Consider the following 27,347-nt stretch of genomic DNA (forward strand, 5'->3'; position numbering starts at 1 on the left):
GGGCTGTTGTTTAGCAGCAGATCACTCCGCGACCCACACTCTGCAGGGCTGCTGTTCAGCAGCAGATCACTCCACGACCCACACTCTGCAGGGCTGCTGTTTAGCAGCAGATCACTCCACGACCCACACTCTGCAGGGCTGCTGTTCAGCAGCAGATCACTCCACGACCCACACTCTGCAGGGCTACTGTTTAGCAGCAGATCACTCCACGACCAACACTCTGCAGGGCTGCTGTTTAGCAGCAGATCACTCCACGACCAACACTCTGCAGGGCTGCTGTTTAGCAGCAGATCACTCCACGACCCACACTTTGCAGGGCTGCTGTTCAGCAGCAGATCACTTCACGACCCACACTCTGCAGGGCTGTTGTTTCGCAGCAGATCACTCCACAACCCACACTCTGCAGGGCTGCTGTTCAGCAGCAGATCACTCCATGACCCACACACTGCAGGGCTGCTGTTCAGCAGCAGATCACTCCACGACCCACACGCTGCAGGGCTGCTGATCAGCAGCAGATCACTCCACGACCCACACTCTGCAGGGCTGCTGTTTAGCAGCAGATTACTCCACGACCCACACTCTGCAGGGCTGCTGTTTAGCAGCAGATCACTCCACGACCAAAATTCTGCAGGGCTGTTGTTTAGCAGCAGATCACTCCACGACCCACACTCTGCAGGGTTGTTGTTTAGCAGCAGATCACTCCACGACCCACACTCTGCAGGGCTGCTGTTTAGCAGCAGATCACTCCACGACCAACACTCTGCAGGGCTGCTGTTCAGCAGCAGATCACTCCACGACCCACACTCTGCAGGGCTGTTTTTCAGCAGCAGATCACTCCACGACCAACACTCTGCAGGGCTGCTGTTCAGCAGCAGATCACTCCACTACCCACACTCTGCAGGGCTGTTGTTTAGCAGCAGATCACTCCACGACCCACACTCTGCAGGGCTGCTGTTTAGCAGCAGATCACTCCACGACCCACACTCTGCAGGGCTGTTGTTCAGCAGCAGATCACTCCACGACCCACACGCTGCAAGGCTGCTGATCAGCAGCAGATCACTCCACGACCCACACTCTGCAGGGCTGCTGTTTAGCAGCAGATCACTCCACGACCCACACTCTGCAGGGCTGTTGTTTAGCAGCAGATCACTCCACGACCCACAGTCTGCATGGCTGCTGTTTAGCAGCAGATCACTCCACGACCCACACTCTGCAGGGCTGTTGTTCAGCAGCAGATCACTCCACGACCCACACGCTGCAAGGCTGCTGATCAGCAGCAGATCACTCCACGACCCACACTCTGCAGGGCTGCTGTTTAGCAGCAGATCACTCCACGACCCACACTCTGCAGGGCTGTTGTTTAGCAGCAGATCACTCCACGACCCACACTCTGCAGGGCTGCTGTTTAGCAGCAGATCACTCCACGACCCACACTCTGCAGGGCTGTTGTTCAGCAGCAGATCACTCCACGACCCACACGCTGCAAGGCTGCTGATCAGCAGCAGATCACTCCACGACCCACACTCTGCAGGGCTGCTGTTTAGCAGCAGATCACTCCATGACCCACACACTGCAGGGCTGCTGTTCAGCAGCAGATCACTCCACGACCCACACGCTGCAAGGCTGCTGATCAGCAGCAGATCACTCCACGACCCACACTCTGCAGGGCTGCTGTTTAGCAGCAGATCACTCCACGACCCACACTCTGCAGGGCTGTTGTTTAGCAGCAGATCACTCCACGACCCACAGTCTGCATGGCTGCTGTTCAGCAGCAGATCACTCCTCGACCAACACTCTGCAGGGCTGTTGTTTAGCAGCAGATTTCTCCACAACATACACTCTGCATTGCTGCTGTTCAGCAGCAGCATTGATGCTGTCAGCTCCTGGCTTGTAATTCCCACTTGCCATCACTCACAGCTGTCATCGAATGGACTCAAGCTCGCCATAAGTTCTGACTGAGATCAATTGTGATGAAACGCAAATACAGCGATGAGTTTCTCTTTCTTGGTTTAATACTATCTTTGAGAAATAACGAGAAGCGCCCAGAATGTGTTTTGTGCAGGGAAATGCTTTGTAATGAGTCTCGCAAAACAAACAAATTAAAACAACACATTCTGACCAAACATGGACCGGATGACGGTAAACCCAGGGAGTTCTTTCAGAACAGGGCAGAAAGACACAGGAAACAGTGCTTGGACAGTGGAAAAGTAAGTCAGCTCGCAAGGCATATTTGTCGATGTAAGTTTCTCTTTCAAACAATCCACTTGTACACAGCTAATAGCTAGCTAGCTAACGTCAGCCAAAGCATGCTATCCAGCTACTGATAGTGCAACCCGAAGTAACAGTACAGATGATTGAACAAAAACTGTTGCTATTAAAATACAAGCTATCATTTTTATCCAATTTGTAAGTCGCTCTGGATAAGAGCGTCTGCCAAATAACTTAAATGTAAATGTATTCTGAACTGAAATACATTGATTGACGCAAGATGCTTTTTGAGGAAAATAAAACACACAGTTCTGGGTTGCTAATCGGCAGCAGGAAGCGGTCTTCTGCCTGGCTGAGAAATCAATAGATGTTCTGATCCAGTTTGGCACCACATACATTGCATTCAGAAAGTATTCAGACCCCTTGACTTTTTACAGATTTTGTTAGGTTACAGCCTAAAATCGATTAAATACTTTTTATCCCTCAACAATCAACTTAACACCCAATAATAACAAAGCAAAAACAGGTTTTTAGAAATGTTTGCTAATTTATAAAAAATACAAAATCTGAAATATCACATTTACATAAGTATTCAGACCCTTTACTCAGTACTTTGTTGAAGCACCTTTGTCAAAGATTACAGCCTCGTGTCTTCTTGGGTACGACACTGCAAGTTTGGCACACCTGTATTTGTGGAATATCTCCCACTCTTCTCTGAGGATCTTCTCAAGCTCTGTCAGGTTGGATGGGGAGCCTTGCTGAACAGCCTTTTTCAGGTCTCTCCAGAGATGTTGATCGGGTTCAAGTCCGGGCGCTGACTGGGCCACTCAAGAACATAGAGAGACTTATCCTGAAGTGATTCCTCCGTTGTATTGGCTGTGTGCTTAGGGTTGTTGTCCTGTTGTAAAGTGAACCTTCAACCCAGTCTGAGGTCCTGAGCGCTCTGGAGCAGGTTTTCATCAAGGATCTCTCTGAACGTTGCTCCATTCATATGTGCCTTGATCCTGACTAGTCTCCCAGTCCCTGCCCCTGAAAACATCCCCACAGCATGATGCTGCCACCACCATGCTTCACCATAGGGATGGTGTCAGGTTTACTCCAGACATGACGTTTGGCATTCAGGACAAAGAGTTCAATCTTGGTTTCATCAGGCCAGACAATCTTGTTTCTCATGGTCTTAGAGTCTTTAGGTGCCTTTTGGCAAACTCAAAGCAGGCTGTCATGTGCCTTTTACTGAGCAGTTTCTTCCGTCTGGCCACTCTACCATAAAGGCCTGATTGGTGGAGTGCTGCAGAGATGGTTGTCCTTCTGGAAAGTTCTCCCATCTCTAGAGAGGAACTGTAGAGCTCTGTCAGAGTGACCATCAGGTTCTTGGTCACCTCCCTCACCAAGGCCTTTCTACACCGATTTCTCAGTTTTGGTTAATCCTTGTTCATCCTTCTGTTTCATTCTTCTGGTTCCTCATTCTGGTTATATCCCCTGGTTCTTCATCATTCTTCTTCTTATGGCCTATAGGTGTGATCCGTCAGGTGAGGGATGCCCTGAAGGACCATTCCTCTCGTCCATTGTCTCATAATATAAGTTACCTAGCTTCCTTCTGGTTCATCCATCTTGTTCCGTCCCCTGGTTTGTCTTTCTGGTTCATCCATCTAGTTCCTAATTATGGTTAATCCTTCCGGTTCATCCATCTGGTTCCACCACCTGGTTCATCCTTCTGGTTCCTCATTCTGGTTCCATCCCAGGTTTCAACATTCTGGTTCATCCTTCTGGTTCCTCATCCTGGTTCCATCCCAGGTTTCAACATTCTGGTTCATCCTTCTGGTTCATTCTTCTGGTTCCTCATTCTGGTTCCATACCCTGGTGCATCCTCCTGGTTCCTCCCTTTGGATCATCCTTCTGCTTCCTCATTCGGGTTCATCCTTCTGCTTCCTCATTTGGGTTCATCCTTCTGCTTCCTCATTTGGGTTCATCCTTCTGCTTCCTCATTTGGGTTCATCCTTCTGCTTCCTCATTTGGGTTCATCCTTCTGCTTCCTCATTTGGGTTCATCCTTCTGCTTCCTCATTCGGGTTCATCCTTCTGCTTCCTCATTTGAGTTCATCCTTCTGCTTCCTCATTTGGGTTCATCCTTCTGCTTCCTCATTTGGGTTCATCCTTCTGCTTCCTCATTTGGGTTCATCCTTCTGCTTCCTCATTTGGGTTCATCCTTCTGCTTCCTCATTTGGGTTCATCCTTCTGCTTCCTCATTCGGGTTCATCCTTCTGCTTCCTCATTTGGGTTCATCCTTCTGCTTCCTCATTTGGGTTCATCCTTCTGCTTCCTCATTTGGGTTCATCCTTCTGCTTCCTCATTTGGGTTCATCCTTCTGCTTCCTCATTTGGGTTCATCCTTCTGCTTCCTCATTTGGGTTCATCCTTCTGCTTCCTCATTTGGGTTCATCCTTCTGCTTCCTCATTCGGGTTCATCCTTCTGCTTCCACATTTGGGTTCATCCTTCTGCTTCCTCATTTGGGTTCATCCTTCTGCTTCCTCATTTGGGTTCATCCTTCTGCTTCCTCATTTGGGTTCATCCTTCTGCTTCCTCATTCGGGTTCATCCTTCTGCTTCCTCATTCGGGTTCATCCTTCTGCTTCCTCATTCGGGTTCATCCTTCTGCTTCCTCATTCAGGTTCATCATTATGCTTCCTCATTTGGGTTCATCCTTCTGCTTCCTCATTTGGGTTCATCCTTCTGCTTCCTCATTTGGGTTCATCATTCTGCTTCCTCATTTGGGTTCATCATTCTGCTTCCTCATTTGGGTTCATCCTTCTGCTTCCTCATTTGGGTTCATCATTCTGCTTCCTCATTCGGGTTCATCCTTCTGCTTCCTCATTCGGGTTCATCCTTCTGCTTCCTCATTCAGGTTCATCCTTCTGCTTCCTCATTCAGGTTCATCATTCTGCTTCCTCATTTGGGTTCATCATTCTGCTTCCTCATTCTGGTTCATCCTTCTGGTTATGTCCCCTGGTTCTTAATTGTTCTTCTTCTTCTGTCCTATAGGTGTGATTCGTCACGTGGGGGATGCCCTGAAGGACCACTCCTCTAAGTCCAGAGGGAAGGTATGTGCCATCGGTATCGCTCCCTGGGGCATCATAGAGAACAAGGAGGACCTCATCGGTAGAGATGTAAGTGTTACAAGCCAGTTGCTCAGTCCCCCTCTTAGCACCACAATCAGCCATGAATCATTCACACCTGTGACCATTCACTCCATTACTCCAAGCACCAGTTATCTGTTGTAAAGCATACCCAGGCCTATATCACAAGAGAAAGTGTTTTCCAGTGTGCTGTTTTTTGGTATGTGTTCCTCAGTCAGTGATATTGTATTTCTTCTTCCTTCTCACCAGGTAACACGGCCGTACCAGACCATGTCCAACCCGCTGTCCAAGCTGTCTGTCCTGAACAACAGCCACTCCCACTTCATCCTGGCCGACAACGGCACCACAGGGAAGTACGGAGCGGAGGTGAAGCTACGCCGCCAGCTGGAAAAACACATCTCACTGCAGAAGATCAACACACGTAAGTCAACCATACAGAAATCAGCCTACGAATCAAATTAGATTGATTGAGTCCACTAATGATAAAATCAAATGTTATTTGTCACATGCACCAAATACAACATGAAATACAACAGGTGTAGATCTTACCATGAAATGCTTACTTACAAGCCCTTAACCAACAATGCAGTTCAAGAACTAGAGATAAGACAATTATTTACTAAATAAACTAAAGTAAAACATTAAATGAAAGTTACGCAAAAACTAAATAAACTAAAGTAAAAAACTAAATAAACTAAAGTAAAACATTAAATGAAAGTTACACAATGAAATAATAATACTGAGAGTATATACAGGGGGTACCGATTCTGAGTCAATGTGCTGGGGTACAGCTCAGTCAAGGTCATTTGGAGTAACATGGAGGATGAGCATTGCCTTGTTTTCTTACAGCTTGTTGAGTCTTAATGTCAGCATCGGTTTGTGGTGTAAAATAAACGGCTATGAAATATATACATGGAAACTCTCTTGGTAGATAGTGTGGTCTACAGTTACTCATGAGGTACTCTACCTCAGGTGATTAATACCTGGAGATCTCTTTAGTATTGGACATCACGCACCAGCTATTACTGACAAATAGACACACACCCCCACCCCTCGTCTACCAGATGTAACTGTTCTGTCCTGCCTATGCATGGAAAACCAAGCCAACTGTATATTATCTGTTTCGTCATTTAGCCAAGAAAAAAATCTTTGTCCAGTTCGAGGTGAGTAATCACTCTTGTGATATCCAGAAGCTCTTTTCGGTCATAAGAGACAATTGCTACATCATTATGTACAAAATAAGTTTAAAAAAATGTGAAAAAACACACAAAATAGTACAGTTGGTTAGGAGCCGGTAGAACAGCAGCCCTCCCCTCCGCCGCCAGTCTTCCCCAATGCGGAGTCCTGGAGCGTGTTATTATCTGTGACCTGTGGGTTTCCCTTTGTCATCCTATGCCTGGAGATTGTGATAAGGCAGGGACAGCAAAGGGATGCTCAGCTTTCACCTCTGACTTCAACCCCCCCAACACTGATGGTCTGGCCAAACCTCAAAGAGATGATCAATGAACCATTCTCTGACCAAGATGGCAATCCTGTAGTTATGTTGCCGGGATGCCAATATCCATTCTTGTGTTGTATGAATTACATTTTTGAAAGACATTTTATTTTTGTATCAAATCGCCAGTTGGTAAACCATCCCCTATGCGAATAATTGGCATATTAATAAACATTATAATATTTCACTGTGATAATTCTATTGTATTTAATTTTGTGTGTGTTACTGTGTGTTGCAGGCCTGGGCCAGGGGGTCCCGTTGGTGTGTCTGATAGTAGAGGGAGGTCCTAATGTCATCTCCATCACCCTAGAGAGTCTGAAGGAGGAACCTCCCGTCCCCGTGGTGGTCTGTGATGGCAGCGGGAGGGCATCGGACATCATGTCCTTCGCTCACAAATACTGCGAGGAGGGAGGGTGAGGATAGACCTGTCTATCTACTGCTTCTAGTCTTTCTTCTTCACTCAATTCTTAATTTCTTCTTCTTGTTCTCATTCTTCTTCATCCTGTACTACTACTAAATCACTCCCTCCTTCTAAAGTCTGATAACTGACGACGTGAGGGACCAGCTGCTGGTGACCATACAGAAGACCTTCAACTATAGTAAAAGCCAATCACAGCAGATCCTGCTCATGGTCATGGAGTGCATGAAGAAGAAGGAGCTGGTGAGTAGAGGAATAACTCAAATAGGATCTACTTTTTAGCTAATTAAATTCAATGACATAAAATACATGTATATAACTAATTACATTGGATTACATAAAAAATATACATCATTGAACTCAATGTATTTAAAATATTTACTTTAAAGGCCCAGTTGCTGTCAAAAACGTGGTTTATCTTTTTTATTTCACCTTTATTTAACCAGGTAGGCTAGTTAAGAACAAGTTCTCATTTACAACTGCGACCTGGCCAAGATAAAGCAAAGCAGTTCGACACATACAGCAACACAGAGTTACACATGGAGTAAAACAAACATATAGTAAATTATACAGTAGAAAAATCTCAACATGTGCAAAGGAGGTAGGATAAGAGAGGTAAGGCAATAAATAGGCCATGCTGGCGAAGTAATTACAATATAGCAATTGAACACTGGGATGGTAGGGTGTGCAGAAGATGAATGTGCAAGTAGAGATACTGGGGGGCAAAGGAGCAAGTTAAATAAATAAATACAGTATGGGGATGAGGTAGATTGGATGGGCTATTTACAGATTAGATATATACAGGTGCAGTGATCTGTGAGCTGCTCTGACAGCTGGGGCTTAAAGCTAGTGAGGGAGATGGGAATCTCCAGCTTCAGAGATTTTCGCAGTTCGTTCCAGTCATTGACAGCAGAGAACTGGAAGGAGAGGCGTCCAAAGGAAGAATTGGCTTTGGGGGTGACCGGTGAAATTTACCTGCTGGAGTGCGTGCTACGAGTGGGTGCTGCTATGGTACCTTTGTTTGATATATATATTTCCACACTATAAGGTTGGAATAATACTGTGAAATTGTGAAAATTATGATAAAGAAATGTCAGCATGTTTTGGTGGGATGTGGTTTTGGCATAACTGGTGACATCACCAGGTGATAAATGAGTTAATAGACAAATGAAAAAGAAAGTTCCAAATGTCTTTATGTAGTTTTCAGATTACCCCATCCTCACTCAGACCACTTGCAGACAGTCCTAGCCAAATTTTTGCTTGAGAAATTGCTCTTTGCTAAGAAGATATTTTTGTTTATTTTTGGCAATTTTAATTGATAACAATTACAGAAAGGTTCTTAATTGCTACCCAGAAATGATTTGAAATTGAGATAAAATGGGTGCGTTGGACCTATTGTACTGTTGAAAAATGTGTTCATCCATTCATTCCCTCATCTGTGGACTTCCTCCATTGGTTTTATGAATAAACATGTTCCCTACAACTCTCCCATATCTGTCTGTTGAAGTAAAAGGTTGGTCATTATGGCACGTGTTTTTTATCATGTAATCAGGCCTGTGTGTATCACTCATACAGCTCTACCTCCCAGCCCTGAGTGATTCATATCTCATCACCACCAGTAATGTAAGGATTTATCTCCCAGTCCTGAGTGATTCATATCTCATCACCACCAGTAATGTAAGGATTTATCTCCCAGTCCTGAGTGATTCATATCTCATCACCACCAGTAATGTAGAGCTTCCTAGAGTGTAAAGGTTCTAATCTACACTGTAGATATTTTTAATTCCATGTATTTGTATTTATTAGGGATCACTATTAGTCAATTCCAAGGCAGCATCTACTCTTCCTAGGGTTCAAACACATTAAGGCACTTACATTACATATAAAACATCATTACACCACTACAATATTACATGTATAATACCACCATACAACAATTATTTTACGAGGCAAGTCAGTTAAGAACAAATGTTTAATTTCAATGACAGCCTAACACTGATCAGGGGCAGAACAACAGATGTGTACCTTGTCAGCTCAGGGATTTGAACTTGCAACCTTTCGGTTACCAGTCCAACACTCTAACCACTAGGCTACCCTGCAATGTGCAGTACCAGTCAAATGTTTGGACATTCAAGACCTACTCATTCAAGACTTTTTACTATTTTTACTTTTTACTATTTTTACTATTTTCTACATTGTAAAATAATAGTGAAGACATACAAACTATGGTAAAACACATACGGAATTATGTAGGAACCAAAAAAGTGTTAAACAAATTAAAATGTTATATTTTAGAATCTTCAAAGTAGCCACCCTTTGCCTTGATGACAGCTTTGCACACACATCTGTCATTCTGCCCCTGAACAGGCAGTTAACCCACTGTTCCTAGGCCATCATCGTAAATAATAATTTCTTCTTAACTGACTTGCCTAGTTAAATAAAGGTAAAATAAATAAAAGAAGGTATTTTTTTAAATCTGTTTCTACTGCTTGCATCAGTTACCTGATGTGGAATAGAGTTCCATGTGGTCATGGCTCTATGTAGTACTGTGGGCCTCCCATAGTCTGTTCTGGTGATTGTGAACAGACCTCTGGAAGCATGTCTTGTGGGGTATGCATGGGTGTCTGAGCTGTGTGCTAGTAGTTCAAACAGACACCTCGCTGCATTCAGCATGTCAACACTTCTTACAAAAACAAGTAGTGATGAAGTCAGTCTCTCCTCCACTTTGAGACGTGATAGATTAAATGCATATTATTAATTTTAGCACTCTGTGTACATCCAAGGGCCAGCCTTGCTGCCCTGTTCTGAGCCAACTACAAATTTCCTAAGGCCCTTTTTGTGGCACCTGACCACACAACTGAACAGTAGTCCAGGTGCAACAAAACTAGGGCCTGTAGGACCTGCCTTATTAATAGTGCTGTTAAGAAGAGAGAGCAGCGCTTTATTATGGACAGACTTCTCCCCACCTTACCTACTGTTGTATCAATATGTTTTGACCATCCAGAGTTACTCCAAGCAATTTAGTCACCTCCGCTTGCTCCATTTCCACATTATTCAATACAATGTTTAGTTGAGGTTTAGGGTTTAGTGAATGATTTGTCCCAAATACAATGCAGTTGTAGAAATATTTAGGACAAACTTCTTATTTAACCTTTATTTAACTAGACAAGTCTTAAGAAAAAAATCTCATTTACAATGACAGCCCAGGAACAGTGTGTTAACTGCCTTGTTCAGCGGCAGAATGACAGATTTTTATCTTGTCAGTTTGGGGTTCAATCTAGCAACCTTTCAGTTACTATCACTGTCATCTGAAAATGAGAACGTGTTCTCAGTCAACTTACCTGGTAAAATAACGGATAAATTAAAAAAAATTAAAAATAGTCCAACACTCTAACCACTAGGTTACCTGCCACCCCTATTCCTTGCCAACCACTCTGAAACTAACTGCAGCTGTTAAGTGTTGCAGTAATTTCACTCACTGTAGTAGCTGACGTGTATAGTGTTGAGTCATCTGCATACCATTAGTAAAGATTGAAAAAGGGAAAGGACCTAGACAGCTGCCCTGGGGAATTCTTGATGTAATCAGTATAAAGTACTGACAATCCATTAGCCTAAGTGTCTTCACAGTCAGCAGAGTACTGATCAATCAGTATGGAGCAGTCTCATAGGCTGATAGCTCAACTGCAAGCAGCCTGAAAGGTTGATAAGTCAGCAATGGACAGCCTGATAGGGCAGTGCAGCAGCACCATTTATGCACCTGCAGCAGATCCTCAGTGGTACTACGTGATGTGTTTAGTGGTTTAAAACTCAGGGAAGATAATCCATCTGAGACTCACTCCTCCCTTCATACATCTGGACTGGACAGATCAGAGCACAGGACCACCTGGTGTGCCAACAGCCAGGCCTCAGCCCATCCATCCACAGTAGCAAAAACCTGGACAGCCCTGCTCTGAGCAGTCCTGACCTACAGTATATTACATACTGAGCCAGACAGATAGAAAAGAGGATCCATCTCCCTAATCCACCCAGAGGTTCCTCAGCTCATGCTAATATACCCAAGCCTATCCCGGTCCATCCCCAGAGTGCAGAGCTGTCTCACAAAGACAGTGATGTGATATCACTATCACCAATGTCTGTATCCTTGGAGTAATATACCTCAATTCCCTTGACCGACACAGCAGACTTTCCAGCCCTCTCATATCAGACTTATTTAAGCTGACCATGTTAAGACCAACAGTCCCTGCTATGATTTTTTTAACTGACATTTAAAGGCAATTATCCCACACCTATTATTTTTTATTATTTTTATCCCCGGATTCCCACCGCAAACGGAACATTCTCATCTGGATCTTCACAACTAGCTAACTAGCTAACCGCAACCCCGGATGATTACTCCTGGCTAGCGTTTCCATCCACTTAGCTTGAAGCTTGCCCGGCCAGAGCTCCTGTGCTACCACCGAAGCATACTCCTGGGCTACAATATCAGGACCCACGACCGGTCTATCGATGTCACCGCATGAAGAGGCATAAACAAACTCAACCCCTTGCTATCTGCTTGCTTGCTAATTCGGCCTGCTAACTGCTAGCTTGCTCAGCCCCTGTCTGCTAACTGCTAGCTTGTTTAGCCCCGGCCTACTAACTGTTAGCTTGTTAGCACAGGCCTGCTAACTGTCTGAATCGCTGCGTCGCCAGCCAGCCCAACCACACACTGGACCCATATTTACTGTCAATCTCTTTTCGATTTTTAATTTGATTATACCTCCCGGTTACCTTCCTCACCCAATGTGATACGGAATCTGCTGTTATTTTTAATTTTTAAAACACATTCAAGAACCTCCAGAGCTAACCAGCTAACTAGCTACAAGCTATTTAGCCATAGTTAGCCACTGCTAGTGGCTTTACCTTCTGCACAGCCAGCCTGTTTTTATTTACCTGGATAATACTCGCCAGTCCAGCATCCCTGCCCCATCCACCGCTGCCTCCTGGACACTGATCACTTGGCTACATAGCTGATGCTGGACTGTCCATTAATCGCGGTACTCCATTCTGCTTGTTTATGTTTTATCTGTCGGCCCCAGCCGCACTCAGGCTCTGTGTGTAGTTAATCCGACCCTCCCTGCCTAGTCAACGCCATTTTACCTGCTGTTGTTGTGCTAGCTGATTAGCTGTTGTTGTCTCACCTGCTGTTTTAGCTAGCTCTCCCAATTCAACACCTGTGATTACTGTATGCCTCGCTGTATGTCTCTCTCAAATGTCAATATGCCTTGTATACTGTTGTTCAGGTTAGTTATCATTGTTTTAGTTTACAATGGAGCCCCTAGTTCCACTCTTCATACCCCTGATACCCCCTTTGTCCCACCTCCCACACATGCGGTGACCTCACTCATTACAACCAGCATGTCCAGAGATACAACCTCTCTCATCACCACCCAGTGCCTGGGCTTACCTCCGCTGTACCCGCACCCCACCATACCCCTGTCTGCGCATTATGCCCTGAATATATTCTACCATGCCCAGAAATCTGCTCCTTTTATTCTTTGTCCCCAACGCTCTAGGCGACCAGTTTTGATAGCCTTTAGCCGCACACTCATACTACTCCTTCTCTGTTCCGCGGGTGATGTGGAGGTAAACCCAGGCCCTGCATGTCCCCAGGCACCCTCATTTGTTGACTTCTGTTTCATGCATGTCAACATCAGAAGCCTCCTCCCTAAGTTTGTTTTACTCACTGCTTTAGCACACTCTGCTAACCCTGATGTCCTTGCCGTGTCTGAATCCTGGCTCAGGAAGGCCACCAAAAATTCGGAGATTTCGATACCCAACTATAACATTTTCCATCAAGATAGAACTGCCAAAGGGGGAGGAGTTGCAGTCTACTGCAGAGATAGCCTGCAAAGTAATGTCATACTTTCCAGGTCCATATCCAAACAGTTCAAACTACTAATCTTAAAAATGACTCTCTCCAGAAATAAGTCTCTCACTGTTGCCGCCTGCTACCGACCCCCCTCAGCTCCCAGCTGTGCCCTGGACACCATTTGTGAATTGATCGCCCCCCATCTAGCTTCAGAGTTTGTTCTGTTAGGTGACCTAAACTGGAATATGCTTAACACCCCGGCAGTCTTACAATCTAAGCTAGATGCCCTCAATCTCACACAAATCATCAAGGAACCCACCAGGTACAACCCTAACTCTGTAAACAAGGGCACCCTCATAGACGTCATCCTGACCAACTGGCCCTCCAAATACACCTCCGCTGTCTTCAACCAGGATCTCAGCGATCACTGCCTCATTGCCTGTATCCGCTACGGAGCCGCGGTCAAACGACCACCCCTCATCACTGTCAAACGCTCCCTAAAACACTTCTATGAGCAGGCCTTTCTAATCGACCTGGCCCGGGTATCCTGGAAGGACATTGACCTCATCCCGTCAGTTGAGGATGCCTGGTCATTCTTTAAGAGTAACTTCCTCACCATTTTAGATAAGCATGCTCCGTTCAAAAAATGCAGAACTAAGAACAGATATAGCCCTTGGTTCACTCCAGACCTGACTGCCCTCGACCAGCACAAAAACATCCTGTGGCGGACTGCAATAGCATCGAATAGTCCCCGCGATATGCAACTGTTCAGGGAAGTCAGGAACCAATACACGCAGTCAGTCAGGAAAGCTAAGGCCAGCTTCTTCAGGCAGAAATTTGCATCCTGTAGCTCCAAATCCAAAAAGTTCTGGGACACTGTGAAGTCCATGGAGAACAAGAGCACCTCCTCCCAGCTGCCCACTGCACTGAGGCTAGGTGACACGGTCACCACCGATAAATCTATGATTATCGAAAACTTCAAAAAGCATTTCTCAACGGCTGGCCATGCGTTCTGCCTGGCTACTCCAACCTCGGCCAACAGCTCCGCCCCCCCTCCCGCAGCTACTCGCCCAAGCCTCTCCAGTTCTCCTTTACCCAAATCCAGATAGCAGATGTTCTGAAAGAGCTGCAAAACCTGGACCCGTACAAATCAGCTGGGCTTGACAATCTGGACCCTCTATTTCTGAAACTATCCGCCGCCATTGTCGCAACCCCTATTACCAGCCTGTTCAACCTCTCTTTCATATCGTCTGAGATCCCCAAGGATTGGAAAGCTGCCGCAGTCACCCCCCTCTTCAAAGGGGGAGACACCCTGGACCCAAACTGTTACAGACCTATATCCATCCTGCTCTGCCTATCTAAGGTCTTCGAAAGCCAAGTCAACAAACAGGTCACTGATCATCTCGAATCACACCGTACCTTCTCCGCTGTGCAATCTGGTTTCCGAGCCGGTCACGGGTGCACCTCAGCCACGCTCAAGGTACTAAATGATATCATAACGGCCATCGATAAAAGACAGTACTGTGCAGCCGTCTTCATCGACCTTGCCAAGGCTTTCGACTCTGTCAATCACCATATTCTTATCGGCAGACTCAGTAGCATTGGTTTTTCTGATGACTGCCTTGCCTGGTTCACCAACTACTTTGCAGACAGAGTGCAGTGTGTCAAATCGGAGGGCATGCTGTCCAGTCCTCTGGCAGTCTCTATGGGGGGTGCCACAGGGTTCAATTCTTGGGCCAATGATGTTGCTCTTGCTGCAGGCGATTCCCTGATCCACCTCTACGCAGACGACACCATTCTATAGTCTTCCGGCCCGTCCTTGGACACTGTTCTATCTAACCTCCAAACAAGCTTCAATGCCATACAACACTCCTTCCGTGGCCTCCAACTGCTCTTAAACGCTAGTAAAACCAAATGCATGCTGTTCAACCGTTCGCTGCCTGCACCCGCACGCCTGACTAGTATCACCACCCTGGATGGTTCCGACCTTGAATATGTGGACATCTATAAGTACCTGGTGTCTGGTTAGACTGTAAACTCTCCTTCCAGACTCATATCAAACATCTCCAATCGAAAATCAAATCTAGATTCGGCTTTCTATTCCGCAACAAAGCCTCCTTCACTCACGCCGCCAAACTTACCCTAGTAAAACTGACTATCCTACCGATCCTCGACTTCGGCGACGTCATCTACAAAATAGCTTCCAACACTCTACTCAGCAAACTGGATGCAGTTTATCACAGTGCCATCCGTTTTGTCACTAAAGCACCTTATACCACCCACCACTGTGACTTGTATGCTCTAGTCGGCTGGCCCTCGCTCCATATTCGTGGCCAGACCCACTGGTTCCAAGTCATCTACAAGTCCATGCTAGGTAAAGCTCCGCCTTATCTCAGTTCACTGGTCACGATGGCAACACCCACCCGTAGCACACGCTCCAGCAGGTGTATCTCACTGATCATCCCTACAGCCAACACCTCATTTGGCCGCCTTTCGTTCCAGTTCTCTGCTGCCTGTGACTAGAACGAATTGCAAAAATCGCTGAAGTTGGAGACTTTTATCTCCCTCACTAACTTCAAACATCTGCTATCTGAGCAGCTAACCAATCGCTGCAGCTGTACATAGTCTTATCGGTAAATAGCCCACCCAATTTTACCTACCTCATCCCCATACTGTTTTTATTTATTTACTTTTCTGCTCTTTTGCACACCAATATCTCTACCTGTACATGACCATCTGATCATTTATCACTCCAGTGTTAATCTGCAAAATTGTAATTATTTGCCTACCTCCTCATGCCTTTTGCACACAATGTATATAGACTCTTTTTTTCTACTGTGTTATTGACTTGTTAATTGTTTACTCCATGTGTAACTCTGTGTTGTCTGTTCACACTGCTATGCTTTATCTTGGCCAGGTCGCAGTTGCAAATGAGAACTTGTTCTCAACTAGCCTACCTGGTTAAATAAAGGTGAAATAAAAAAATAAAAAAATAAAAAATAGCAGAGAATTCACAGTAAACGTTGCATATGTCGGCTTAATCTTAAATGATCTTTACATTCAATTGTGAAGTCTGTAACACTTCAGGGAAACAAAATTAATAGAGCCCTTAGTCTCCATATAAGTAAATATCATGAAGAAAAATGTATATAATATTCACTCATTTATTTAATCAATCACATTATCAGGTATTCACATACAGTATCTGACCTGGATGTTGTTTTTTGACCTGAACCTTAAACTGAGAGCCTGAGCACTTGAGGTATTGCCAACCTGAGATAGAGTACTTCATGACAAGATGTAGACCACACCATCTATCAAGAGAGTTTTCATCAATATTTTTTGTACCAGTCTATCTACCACCACTTACCGACGCTGGCACTAAGACCGCAGTCAACGAGCTGTATAAGGCCATTTGCAAACCCAAAAATGCTCATCCAGAAGCCGCGCTCCTAGTGGCCAGGGACTTTAATGCAAGCAAAATGAAATACGTTTTACCTCATTTCTACCAGCATGGCACATGTGCAAACTGAGGACCACGTTTACTCCACACACAGACGCATACAAATCTCTCCCCCGCCCTCCATATGGCACATCTGACCATAATTATATCCTCTTGATTCCTGCTTACAAGCAAAAACTAAAGCAGGAAGTACCAGTGACTTGCTCAATATGGAAGTGGTCAGATAACGCGGACGCTACGCTATAGGACTGTCTTGCTAGCACAGAATGGAATATGTTCCGGTATTCATCTAATGGCATTGAGGAGTATACCACCTCAGTCACCGGCTTCATCAATGAGTACAGCGATGACATACCCACAGTGACCGCGCGTACATATCCCAACCAGAAGCTATGGATTACAGGCAACGTCCGCACCAAGTTAAAGACTAGAGCTGCCTCTTTCAAGGAGTAGGACACTAATCCGGATGCTTATAAGAAATCCCGCTATGCTCTCAGACGAACCATCAAACAGGCAAAGCATCAATACAGGACTAAGATTGAATCCTACAACACCAGCTCTGACACTCGCAGGATGTGGCAGGGCTTGCAAACTATTACGGACTTGCAAGGGAAACCCAGCTCCGAGCTGCACAGTGACGCGAGCCTACCAGATGGGCTAAATGCCTTTTATGACTGCTTCGAGGTAAGCATCACTGAACCATGCATGAGAGCACCAGCTGTTCCGGATGACTGTGTGATCACACTCTCCGTAGCCGATGTGAGCAAGAGCTTTAACCCTTGTGTGGAGTTCGGGTCTGTGGGATCCATTTTAAAAGTTTACTAAAATAAAAATGATACAATTAATAATTTATTGGCCTTGGCTCATTTTCTGTGAAGAACATGTCAAATAACACTGTGCACCCCCCTACACATTTATATTACATAGATGGTGACCGGGGTAATATAAGTGTGGAAATTGAGTGATTAGGTGAAAACAAGTAAAAATGAAACAAAAAGGTTTAATGTGTGCCCTCACTCTGTCTTCCTCTCCTTCCTGGGCCTGCTGTTTCAACACAGCACCAAGAACATGCCTGTCTCCCGCTTTTCTTGCACTCTTTACACTTTGTCGTGTGTGAAACTGCACAATGCCCTGAGGAACCTGTACAATATAAATTACATTACATTATTTCAATACATTGTAAAAAAGTATGTTCTACACCAGCCAGATGCAAGTTTGGGGAGGGACAAAACAAATGAATAGCTTTGCGTGTGTGGCTCCTTACCACAATCAATCAGTAAGGCAAATATAATCTCTGCTCAGAGCACTTATAAATAATAATAACTCATCAGCAGCCTGCAGGAGGAGAAATACAGTGCCTTGCAAAAGTATTCGGCCCCCTTGAACTTTGCGACCTTTTGCCACATTTCAGGCTTCAAACATAAAGATATAAAACTGTATTTTTTTGTGAAGAATCAACAACAAGTGGGACACAATCATGAAGTGGAACGACATTTATTGGATATTTCAAACTTTTTTAACAAATCCAAAACTGAAAAATTGGGCGTGCAAAATTATTCAGCCCCCTTAAGTTAATACTTTGTAGCACCACCTTTTGCTGCGATGACAGCTCTAAGTCGCTTGGGGTATGTCTCTATCAGTTTTGCACATCGAGAGACTGAAATTTTTTCCCATTCCTCCTTGCAAAACAGCTCAAGCTCAGTGAGGTTGGATGGAGAGCATTGTTGAACAGCAGTTTTCAGTTCTTTCCACAGATCCTCGATTGGATTCAGGTCTGGACTTTGACTTGGCCATTCTAACACCTGGATATGTTTATTTTTGAACAATTCCATTGTAGATTTTGCTTTATGTTTTGGATCATTGTCTTGTTGGAAGACAAATCTCCGTCCCAGTCTCAGGTCTTTTGCAGACTCCATCAGGTTTTCTTCCAGAATGGTCCTGTATTTGGCTCCATCCATCTTCCCATCAATTTTAACCATCATTCCTGTCCCACCTGAAGAAAAGCAGGCCCAAACCATGATGCTGCCACCATCATGTTTGACAGTGGGGATGGTGTGTTCATTGTGATGAGCTGTGTTGCTTTTACGCCAAACATAACGTTTTGCATTGTTGCCAAAAAGTTCAATTTTGGTTTCATCTGACCAGAGCACCTTCTTCCACATGTTTGGTGTGTCTCCCAGGTGGCTTGTGGCAAACTTTAAACAACACTTTTTATGGATATCTTTAAGAAATGGCTTTCTTCTTGCCACTCTTCCATAAAGGCCAGATTTGTGCAATATACGACTGATTGTTGTCCTATGGACAGTCTCCCACCTCAGCTGTAGATCTCTGCAGTTCATCCAGAGTGAGCATGGGCCTCTTGGCTGCATCTCTGATCAGTCTTCTCCTTGTATGAGCTGAAAGTTTAGAGGGATGGCCAGGTCTTGGTAGATTTGCAGTGGTCTGATACTCCTTCCATTTCAACATTATTGCTTGCACAGTGCTCCTTGGGATGTTTAAAGGGAAATATTTTTGTATCTAAATCTTGCTTTAAACTTCTTCACAACGTCACAACATATCTCGGACCTTCCTGGTGTTCCTTGTTCTTCATGATGCGCTTTTAACGGACCTCTGAGACTATCACAGTGCAGGTGCATTTATACGGAGACTTGATTACACACAGGTGGATTGTATTTATCATCATTAGTCATTTAGGTCAACATTGGATCATTCAGAGATCCTCACTGAACTTCTGGAGAGAGTTTGCTGCACTGAAAGTAAAGGGGCTGAATAATTTTGCACGCCCAGTTTTTCAGTTTTTGATTTGTTAAAAAAGTTTGAAATATCCAATAAATGTTGTTCCACTTCATGATTGTGTCCCACTTGTTGTTGATTCTTCACAAAAAAATACAGTTTTATATCTTTATGTTTGAAGCCTGAAATGTGGCAAAAGGTCGCAAAGTTCAAGGGGGCCGAATACTTTTGCAAGGCACTGTATGTATGTCAAAATATTTAGAAATTGAATGGTCTTCTTTCCCAAGGAATGAACCACACCGCATGGCTACCAATGTGAAAAGAATGCAACCACGGCTGACACAGATGGCGGTTACTCATGTGCAGAACATAGTCTTCCTTTGAACTGTTCATCCCAGACACCATCCAGAAAATCATTCTGGACTGGACTCATTTGGAGGGAAGGCGTGTTTATGGAGAGAGATGGACCAAACACTTTTGCATGCATACTTCAGGGTTCTTATCATTGCTGGTGTTTCAGGTCCAATGGGGAATCCACATAATCCTTGTGGAATGCAGAAACTGGCAAAGAACCTTTGTGTAACAATGTCTTTTGAAAACCTCCACATTATTTACAGGATTATCCGCTTCGATAATCGAGACACTCGACACAGCTTGGTGGCAGAGAGACAAGCTAGCTGCAATCAGGTCAGTGCAGAGAGACAAGCCAGCTGTAATCAGGTCAGTGCAGAAAGACAAGCTAGCTGTAATCAGGTCAATGCAGAGAGACAAGCTAGCTGCAATCAGGTCAGTGCAGAGAGACAAGCTAGCTGCAATCAGATCAGTGTGGGACAAGTGGGTGGACAGCCTTCCCCTGTTTTACAACCCTGGGCCCGACGTTACTGTTGATCAGGGGTCGCTGCCCCTTCAGGCAGCACATACCTTCTAAACCCACAAAATATGGAATCAAGATCTGGGCTGCCTGTGATGCTGCTTCCTCATATGTGTGGAACTTGTAAGTGTATTCAGGGAAGCCAGATGAAGAAGCCCCTGAGAAGAACCAAGGGATGTGAGTTGTCCTGTATGTAACACATTGACTCCGAGGCCAAAACATCACATGCAATAACTTTTTTCGCACAAGCTGGGACAGGAGCTCCTCAAAAGAAAGCTGACGATGTTAGGAACAGTATGAAAAATAAGCCAGAGCTCCACCTCAGCTGTTGAATTCACAGAACAGGCCTATCAATTCCTCTAAGTTTGTGTTCAGGGCCAAAACGTCCTCATGAGGTACTCATGAGTACGCTGCATAGGGATGGGAGAATAAATGACCAGGAACATCAAACAGAAATCATAAAGGGTTACAATGCCACAAAAGGAGAGCTGGACAATTTAGACAATGTGGTGACTGCCTACAGACCCTATGCTGGCCACTTGTGATATTCTTCAACTTCTTGGACATCTCAGCGTAATATGCATTTGTCATCTGGATGGCGTTGAACCCAGATTGGAACAGAGGGGTTCCCCAGAGGAGATAATTTCATCGAGTAGCTGAGCAAGACATTGGTAAGGCCTAAAATCCAGAGGAGGAAACATATCTCAAGGACCCCAGCTTCTGCATCATGAGGAGGATTCAGGAGGAGGATGCTGGTGCCCCATCTGCCCAACCCACGAACCAACAACTCCAATACCAGAAGTAAGTGTGAGTGATGCTGTTGCATGTGTTGGTGTCTGACTCTCCTACCTTGGCCTGCTGTAACTATATATGTGAGTGATGCTGTTGCATGTGTTGGTGTCTGACTCTCCTACCTTGGCCTGCTGTAACTAAATATGTGAGTGATGCTGTTGCATGTGTTGGTGTCTGACTCTCCTACCTTGGCCTGCTGTAACTATATATGTGAGTGATGCTGTTGCATGTGTTGGTGTCTGACTCTCCTACCTTGGCCTGCTGTAACTAAATATGTGAGTGATGCTGTTGCATGTGTTGGTGTCTGACTCTCCTACCTTGGCCTGCTGTAACTAAATAAGTGAGTGATGCTGTTGCATGTGTTGGTGTCTGACTCTCCTACCTTGGCCTGCTGTAACTAAATATGTGAGTGATGCTGTTGCATGTGTTGGTGTCTGACTCTCCTACCTTGGCCTGCTGTAACTAAATATGTGAGTGAGTGAGATAAGTAAAATCAGTAAAATTCCTGAACTAAGTGTTTTCATCATTGTAGATTGCAGCCAGAAGCAAAAAGAAGTAGGGTGAAGATGTGTGTGGACCCAAGAAGGACAGGAAGACGCAGTGCACATGCATCAAGTGCAAGTAATACATTTTCAACACACAAACAGTAAAACTCTGTCCCTCATGTTGTGAGTAGACCGGCCTACATTTCTGTTCAATGGGGCTCATTTATCATTTACATAAAATACTGTATGTACAATTTGTTCAGTTCAAAGCAATAAACATCAATAATGATAACCTTGTTTCATGTATATTTGTTCAAGATATACATGATGTATTCCACCCATGTCTTGATTATAATTGATTTATATTTGCAAAAATCACATTTTATAAAAAATAATATAGTGCTTTTATTGATAAATGTGATCCAGCAGAGTTAAATATGCACTCTATATTTCTTTTAATTGATATAAGCCAACATCTTAGTATTAAGTATTTTTGTGTAAATTGTTATGGTTGTATTTTCTTTAAAACCCCAAAATGTTGTGGGTCCATCAGACCTGCGAACATTGGGTGAATAACAAAAACATGAACATCAAACAAGGGTGAAACAGGTCAACATTCACATGGCAGCGGGACCAGACGAATTACCAGGACCTGTACAAACTGGCAATTGTGTTCACTGGCATTTTCAACCTAATACCTACATATTTCCAGCAGACCACCATAGTCCCTGTGGCCAAGAACACAAAGGCAACCTGCCTAAATGACTACTGCCCCGTAGCAGTCACGTTGGTAGCCATGAAGTGCATTGAAAGGCTGGTCATGGCTCACATCAATAGCATCATCCCAGAAACACCAGACCCACTCCAAACTGTATACCACCCCAACAGATCCACAGATGACACACTCTCAATCACACTCCACACTGCCTTTCCCACCTGGACAAAAGGAAAACCTATGTGTTCATTGACTACAGCTCAGCATTCAGCACCATAGTGCCCAAAAACTCATCACTTCAAAGGGGGTGACACTAGATCCAAACTGCTACAGACCTATATCTTTCCTACCTTGTCTTTCTACGGTCTTCGAAAGCCATGTTAACAAACAGATTACCAACCATTTTGAATCCCACCATACCTTCTCCGCTATGCAATCTGGTTTCAGAGCTGGTCATGGGTGCACCTCAGCCACGTTCAAAGCCCTAAACGACATCATAACCGCCATCGTTCAGAGACATTACTGTGCAGCCATATTGATCGACCTGGCCAAGGCTTTCGACTCTGTCAATCACCACATTCTTATTGGCACACTCGACAGCCTTGGTTTCTCAAATGATTGCCTCGTCTGGTTCAACAACTACTTCTCTGATAGAGTCCAGTGTGTCAAATCGGAGGGCCTGTTGTCCAGACCTCTGGCAGTCTCTATGGGGGTGCCACAGGGTTCAAACCTCGGGCCGACTCTCTTCTCTGAATACATCAATGATGTCGCTCTTGCTGCTGGTGATTCTCTGGTACACCTCTATGCAGACGACACCATTCTGTATAACTCTGGCCCCTCATTGGACACTGTTATAACGGCGTTCTTCGTTTGTCGAAAGAGAGTCGGACCGAAATGCAGCGTGTTGGTTACTCATGTTCTTTAATGGAACAAAATGACGATACACGAAATATCTTATAAATACAAAAAACAACAAACGGAACGTGAAAAACCTATACAGCCTGTCTGGTGAAATACTAACACAGAGACAGGAATAATCACCCATGAAATACAAAGTGAAAACCAGGCTACCTAAATACGGTTCCGAATCAGAGACAACGAGAATCACCTGACTCTGATTGAGAACCGCCTCAGGCAGCCAAACCTATGCAACACACACCCCTAATCAGCCACAATCCCAATAACTAAAAAACCCACTAAGAAATACAACAAACAATAAACCCATGTCACACCCTGGCCTGACCAACTAATTAACTAAAACACAAAATATTAAGACCAAGGCGTGACAGTACCCCCCCCCCCCTAAGGTGCGGACTCCCGAACGCACCTCAAAACCATAGGGAGGGTCCGGGTGGGCGTCTGTCCATGGTGGCGGTTCCGGCTCGGGACGTGGACCCCACTCCATAAATGTCATAGTTCCTCCCCTTCGCGTCCTGGGATGATCCACCCTCGCCGCCGACCATGGCCGAATAGTCCTCATCCAGAACCCCACTGAACTGAGGAGCAGCTCGTGGCTGAGGGGCAGCTCGGGACTGAGGCAGCTCGGGACTGAGGGGCAGCTCGGGACTGAGGGGCAGCTCGGGACTGAGGGGCAGCTCGGGACTGAGGGACAGCTCGGGACTGAGGGGCAGCTCGGGACTGAGGGGCAGCCCAGTACTGAGAGGAAGCCCAGTACTGAGATGAAGCCCAGCCAGGCAGTTGAATCCGGCAGATCCTGGCTGACTGGCGGATCTGGAAGAGTCTGGTTGACTAGCAGATCTGGAAGAGTCTGGTTGACTGGCAGATCTGGAAGAGTCTGGCTGACTGGCAGATCTGGAAGAATCTGGCTGACTGGCAGATCTGGAAGAATCTGGCTGACTGGCAGATCTGGAAGAATCTGGCTGCCTGGCAGATCTGGAAGAGTCTGGCAGACTGACGGCAGATCTGGAAGAGTCTGGCTGACTGGCAGATCTGGAAGAGTCTGGCTGACTGGCAGATCTGGAAGAGTCTGGCAGACTGACGGCTCTGGCTGCTCCATGCTGACTGACGGCTCTGGCTGCTCCATGCTGACTGGCGGCTCTGGCTGCTCCATGCTGACTGGCGGCTCTGGCTGCTCCATGCAGATTGACAGCTCTGGCGGCTTCTTGCAGACTGACAGCTCTGACTGTTCCATGCAGACTAACAGCTTTGACAGCTCATTGCAGACTGACAGCTCCTTGCAGACTGGCAGCTCCTTGCAGACTGGCAGCTCCTTGCAGACTGGCAGCTCCTTGCAGACTGGCAACTCCATGCAGACTGGCAACTCCATGCAGACTGGCAACTCCATGCAGACTGGCAACTCCATGCAGATTGGCAACTCTGGCTGCTCCAAGCAGACTGACAGCTCTGGCTGTCCCATGCAGACTGGCAGCTCTAGCTGCTCCATGCAGACTGGCTGCTCTGGCTGCTCCATGCAGACTGGCAGCTCTAGCTGCTCCATGCAGACTGGCAGCTCTGGCTGCTCCATGCAGACTGGCAGCTCTAGCTGCTCCATGCAGACTGGCAGCTCTAGCTGCTCCATGCAGACTGGCAGCTCTAGCTGCTCCATGCAGACTGGCAGCTCTAGCTGCTCCATGCAGACTGGCAGCTCAGGCTGCTCCAAACAGGCAGGAGGCTCCGGCAGCGCTGTAGAGGAGGAAGGTTCTAGAAACGCTGAACAGGCGGGAGACTCCGACAGCGCAGGAGAGGGAGAAAGCACTGGCTGCGCTGAACAGGCGAGGCGCACTGAAGGCCTGGTGCGTGGTACTGGAACTGGTGGTACTGGATCGAGGACACGCACAGGAAGCATGGTGCGGGGAGCTACCATCGGAGGACTGGTGTGTGAAGGTGGCACAGGATGGACTGGACCGTGAAGGTGTACTGGAGAGCCTGAGAGCAGGACTGGCACAGGACGTGCAAGGCTAGGTAGGTACACAGGAGGCCTAGTGCGTGAGGCTGGCACATTTTTCACCAGCCGACTAACACGCACCTCAGGACTAGTATGGAGCGCTGACCCAGGTGCCATTAAATCCCCGACACGCTCCGTCGGACGAATCTTGTACCTAAAGCACCAAACTAGCAACTCCCTCATTACTCTCTCCTCCAATTTCCCCATTAACTCCTTCACAGTCTCTGCTTCACTCACCTCCAACACCGGTTCTGGTCTCCTCCTTGGCTCCTCACGATAAACAGGGAGAGTTGGCTTAGGTCTGTCTCCTGACTCAGCCACTCTCCCTCTGAGCCCCCCCCCAAGAAATTTTTGGGGCTGATTTTCGGGTTTCGCTCTGCGCCGCCGTGTCACTCTTTTCGACTCCATTCTCCTATAGCCCTCTTCGCACTGCTCCAGCGAATCCCAGGTGGGCTCCGGCACTCTCTCTGGGTCGGCCGCCCACCTGTCTATTTCTTCCCACGTCGTATACTCCAAGCCTTTGCTGTCCATAACGTCCTCCCTTCGCTGCTCCAGCTGCCTGTTAACACGCTGCTCGGTCCGTGTGTGGTGGGTGATTCTGTAACGGCGTTCTTCGTTTGTCGAAAGTGAGTCGGACCGAAATGCAGCGTGTTGGTTACTCATGTTCTTTAATGGAACAAAATGACGATACACGAAATAACTTATAAATACAAAAAACAACAAACGGAACGTGAAAAACCTATACAGCCTGTCTGGTGAAATACTAACACAGAGACAGGAATAATCACCCACGAAATACAAAGTGAAAACCAGGCTACCTAAATACGGTTCCCAATCAGAGACAACGAGAATCACCTGACTCTGATTGAGAACCGCCTCAGGCAGCCAAACCTATGCAACACACACCCCTAATCAGCCACAATCCCAATAACTAAAAAACCCACTAAGAAATACAACAAACAATAAACCCATGTCACACCCTGGCCTGACCAACTAATTAACTAAAACACAAAATATTAAGACCAAGGCGTGACAACTGTGTTAACTAACCTCCAGACGAGCTTCAATGCCATACAACTCTCCTTCCGTGGCCTCCAACTGCTCTTAAACACAAGTAAAACTAAATGCATGCTTTTCAACCGATCACTGCCCGCACCTGCTTGCCTGTCCAGCATCACTACTCTGGACAGCTCTGACTTGGAATACGTGGACTACAAATACCTAGGTGTCTGGTTAGACTGTAAACTCTCCTTCCAGAATCACATTAAGCATCTCCAATTCAAAAATAAATCTAGAATTGGCTTCCTGTATCGCAAAAAAGCATCCTTCACTCATGCTGCCAAACATATCCTCGTAAAACTGACCATCCTACCGATCCTCGACTTCAGTGATGTAATCTATAAAATTGCCTCCAACACTCTACTCAACAAACTGGATGCAGTCTATCACAGTGCCATCCGTTTTGTCACCATACACTACCCACCATTGCGAACTGTACGGTCTCGTTGGTTGGCCCTCGCTTCATACTCGTCGCCAAACCCACTGGCTCCAGGTCATCTACAAGTCTCTGCTAGGTAAAGCCCCGCCTTATCTCAGCTCACTGATCACCGTAGCAGCACCCACTCGTAGCACGCGCTCCAGCAGGTATATCTCACCGGTCACCCCCAAAGCCAATTCCTCCTTTGGTCGTCTTTCCTTTCAGTTCTCTGCTGCCAATGACTGGACCGAACTGCAAAAATCACTGAAGCTGGAGAATCATATCTCCCTCACTAGCTTTAAGCACCAGCTGTCAGAGCAAATCACAGATCACTGCACCTGTACATAGCCCATCTGTAACCAGCCCATCTATCTACCTACCTCATCCCCATACTGTATTTTTTATTTGATTTATCTTGCTCCTTTGCACCCCAGTATCTCTACTTGCACATTCATCTTCTGCACATCTACCATTCCAGTGTTTAAATGCTATATTGTAATAACTTCACCACGATGGCCTATTTATTGCCTTAACTCCCTTATCTTACCTCATTTGCACTAACTGTATATAGACGTTTTGTTTTCTTTTGTACTACTGTATTATTGACTGTGTTTTGTTTATTCCATGTGTTGTTGTATATGTCAAATTGCTATGCTTTATCTTGGCCAGGTCGCAGTTGCAAATGAGAACTTGTTCACAACTAGCCTACCTGGTGAAATAAAGGTGAAAAAATAAAATTAAAATAAGCTAAGGACCCTGGGACTAAACACCACCTCTGCAACTGGATCCTGGACTTCCTAAC

At 45.7% G+C, this 27,347-nt stretch overlaps 1 protein-coding gene across 1 annotated transcript in view; it reads left to right on the top strand.

Annotated features, from left to right (window-relative positions):
- The window catches only part of LOC135509754 (transient receptor potential cation channel subfamily M member 1-like), a 113,489-nt gene that overhangs the window by 31,674 nt on the left and 54,468 nt on the right, over nt 1-27,347 (top strand). Inside the window, exons 3-6 of the mRNA XM_064930656.1 lie at nt 5,246-5,370; nt 5,590-5,761; nt 7,074-7,248; nt 7,373-7,496. Coding sequence (XP_064786728.1) covers nt 5,246-5,370; nt 5,590-5,761; nt 7,074-7,248; nt 7,373-7,496 — 596 coding nt within the window. The remainder of the gene's footprint in view (nt 1-5,245; nt 5,371-5,589; nt 5,762-7,073; nt 7,249-7,372; nt 7,497-27,347) is intronic.

This window comes from Oncorhynchus masou, chromosome 22 (genome assembly GCF_036934945.1).
Source record: "Oncorhynchus masou masou isolate Uvic2021 chromosome 22, UVic_Omas_1.1, whole genome shotgun sequence".
Lineage (NCBI taxonomy): Eukaryota > Metazoa > Chordata > Actinopteri > Salmoniformes > Salmonidae > Oncorhynchus > Oncorhynchus masou.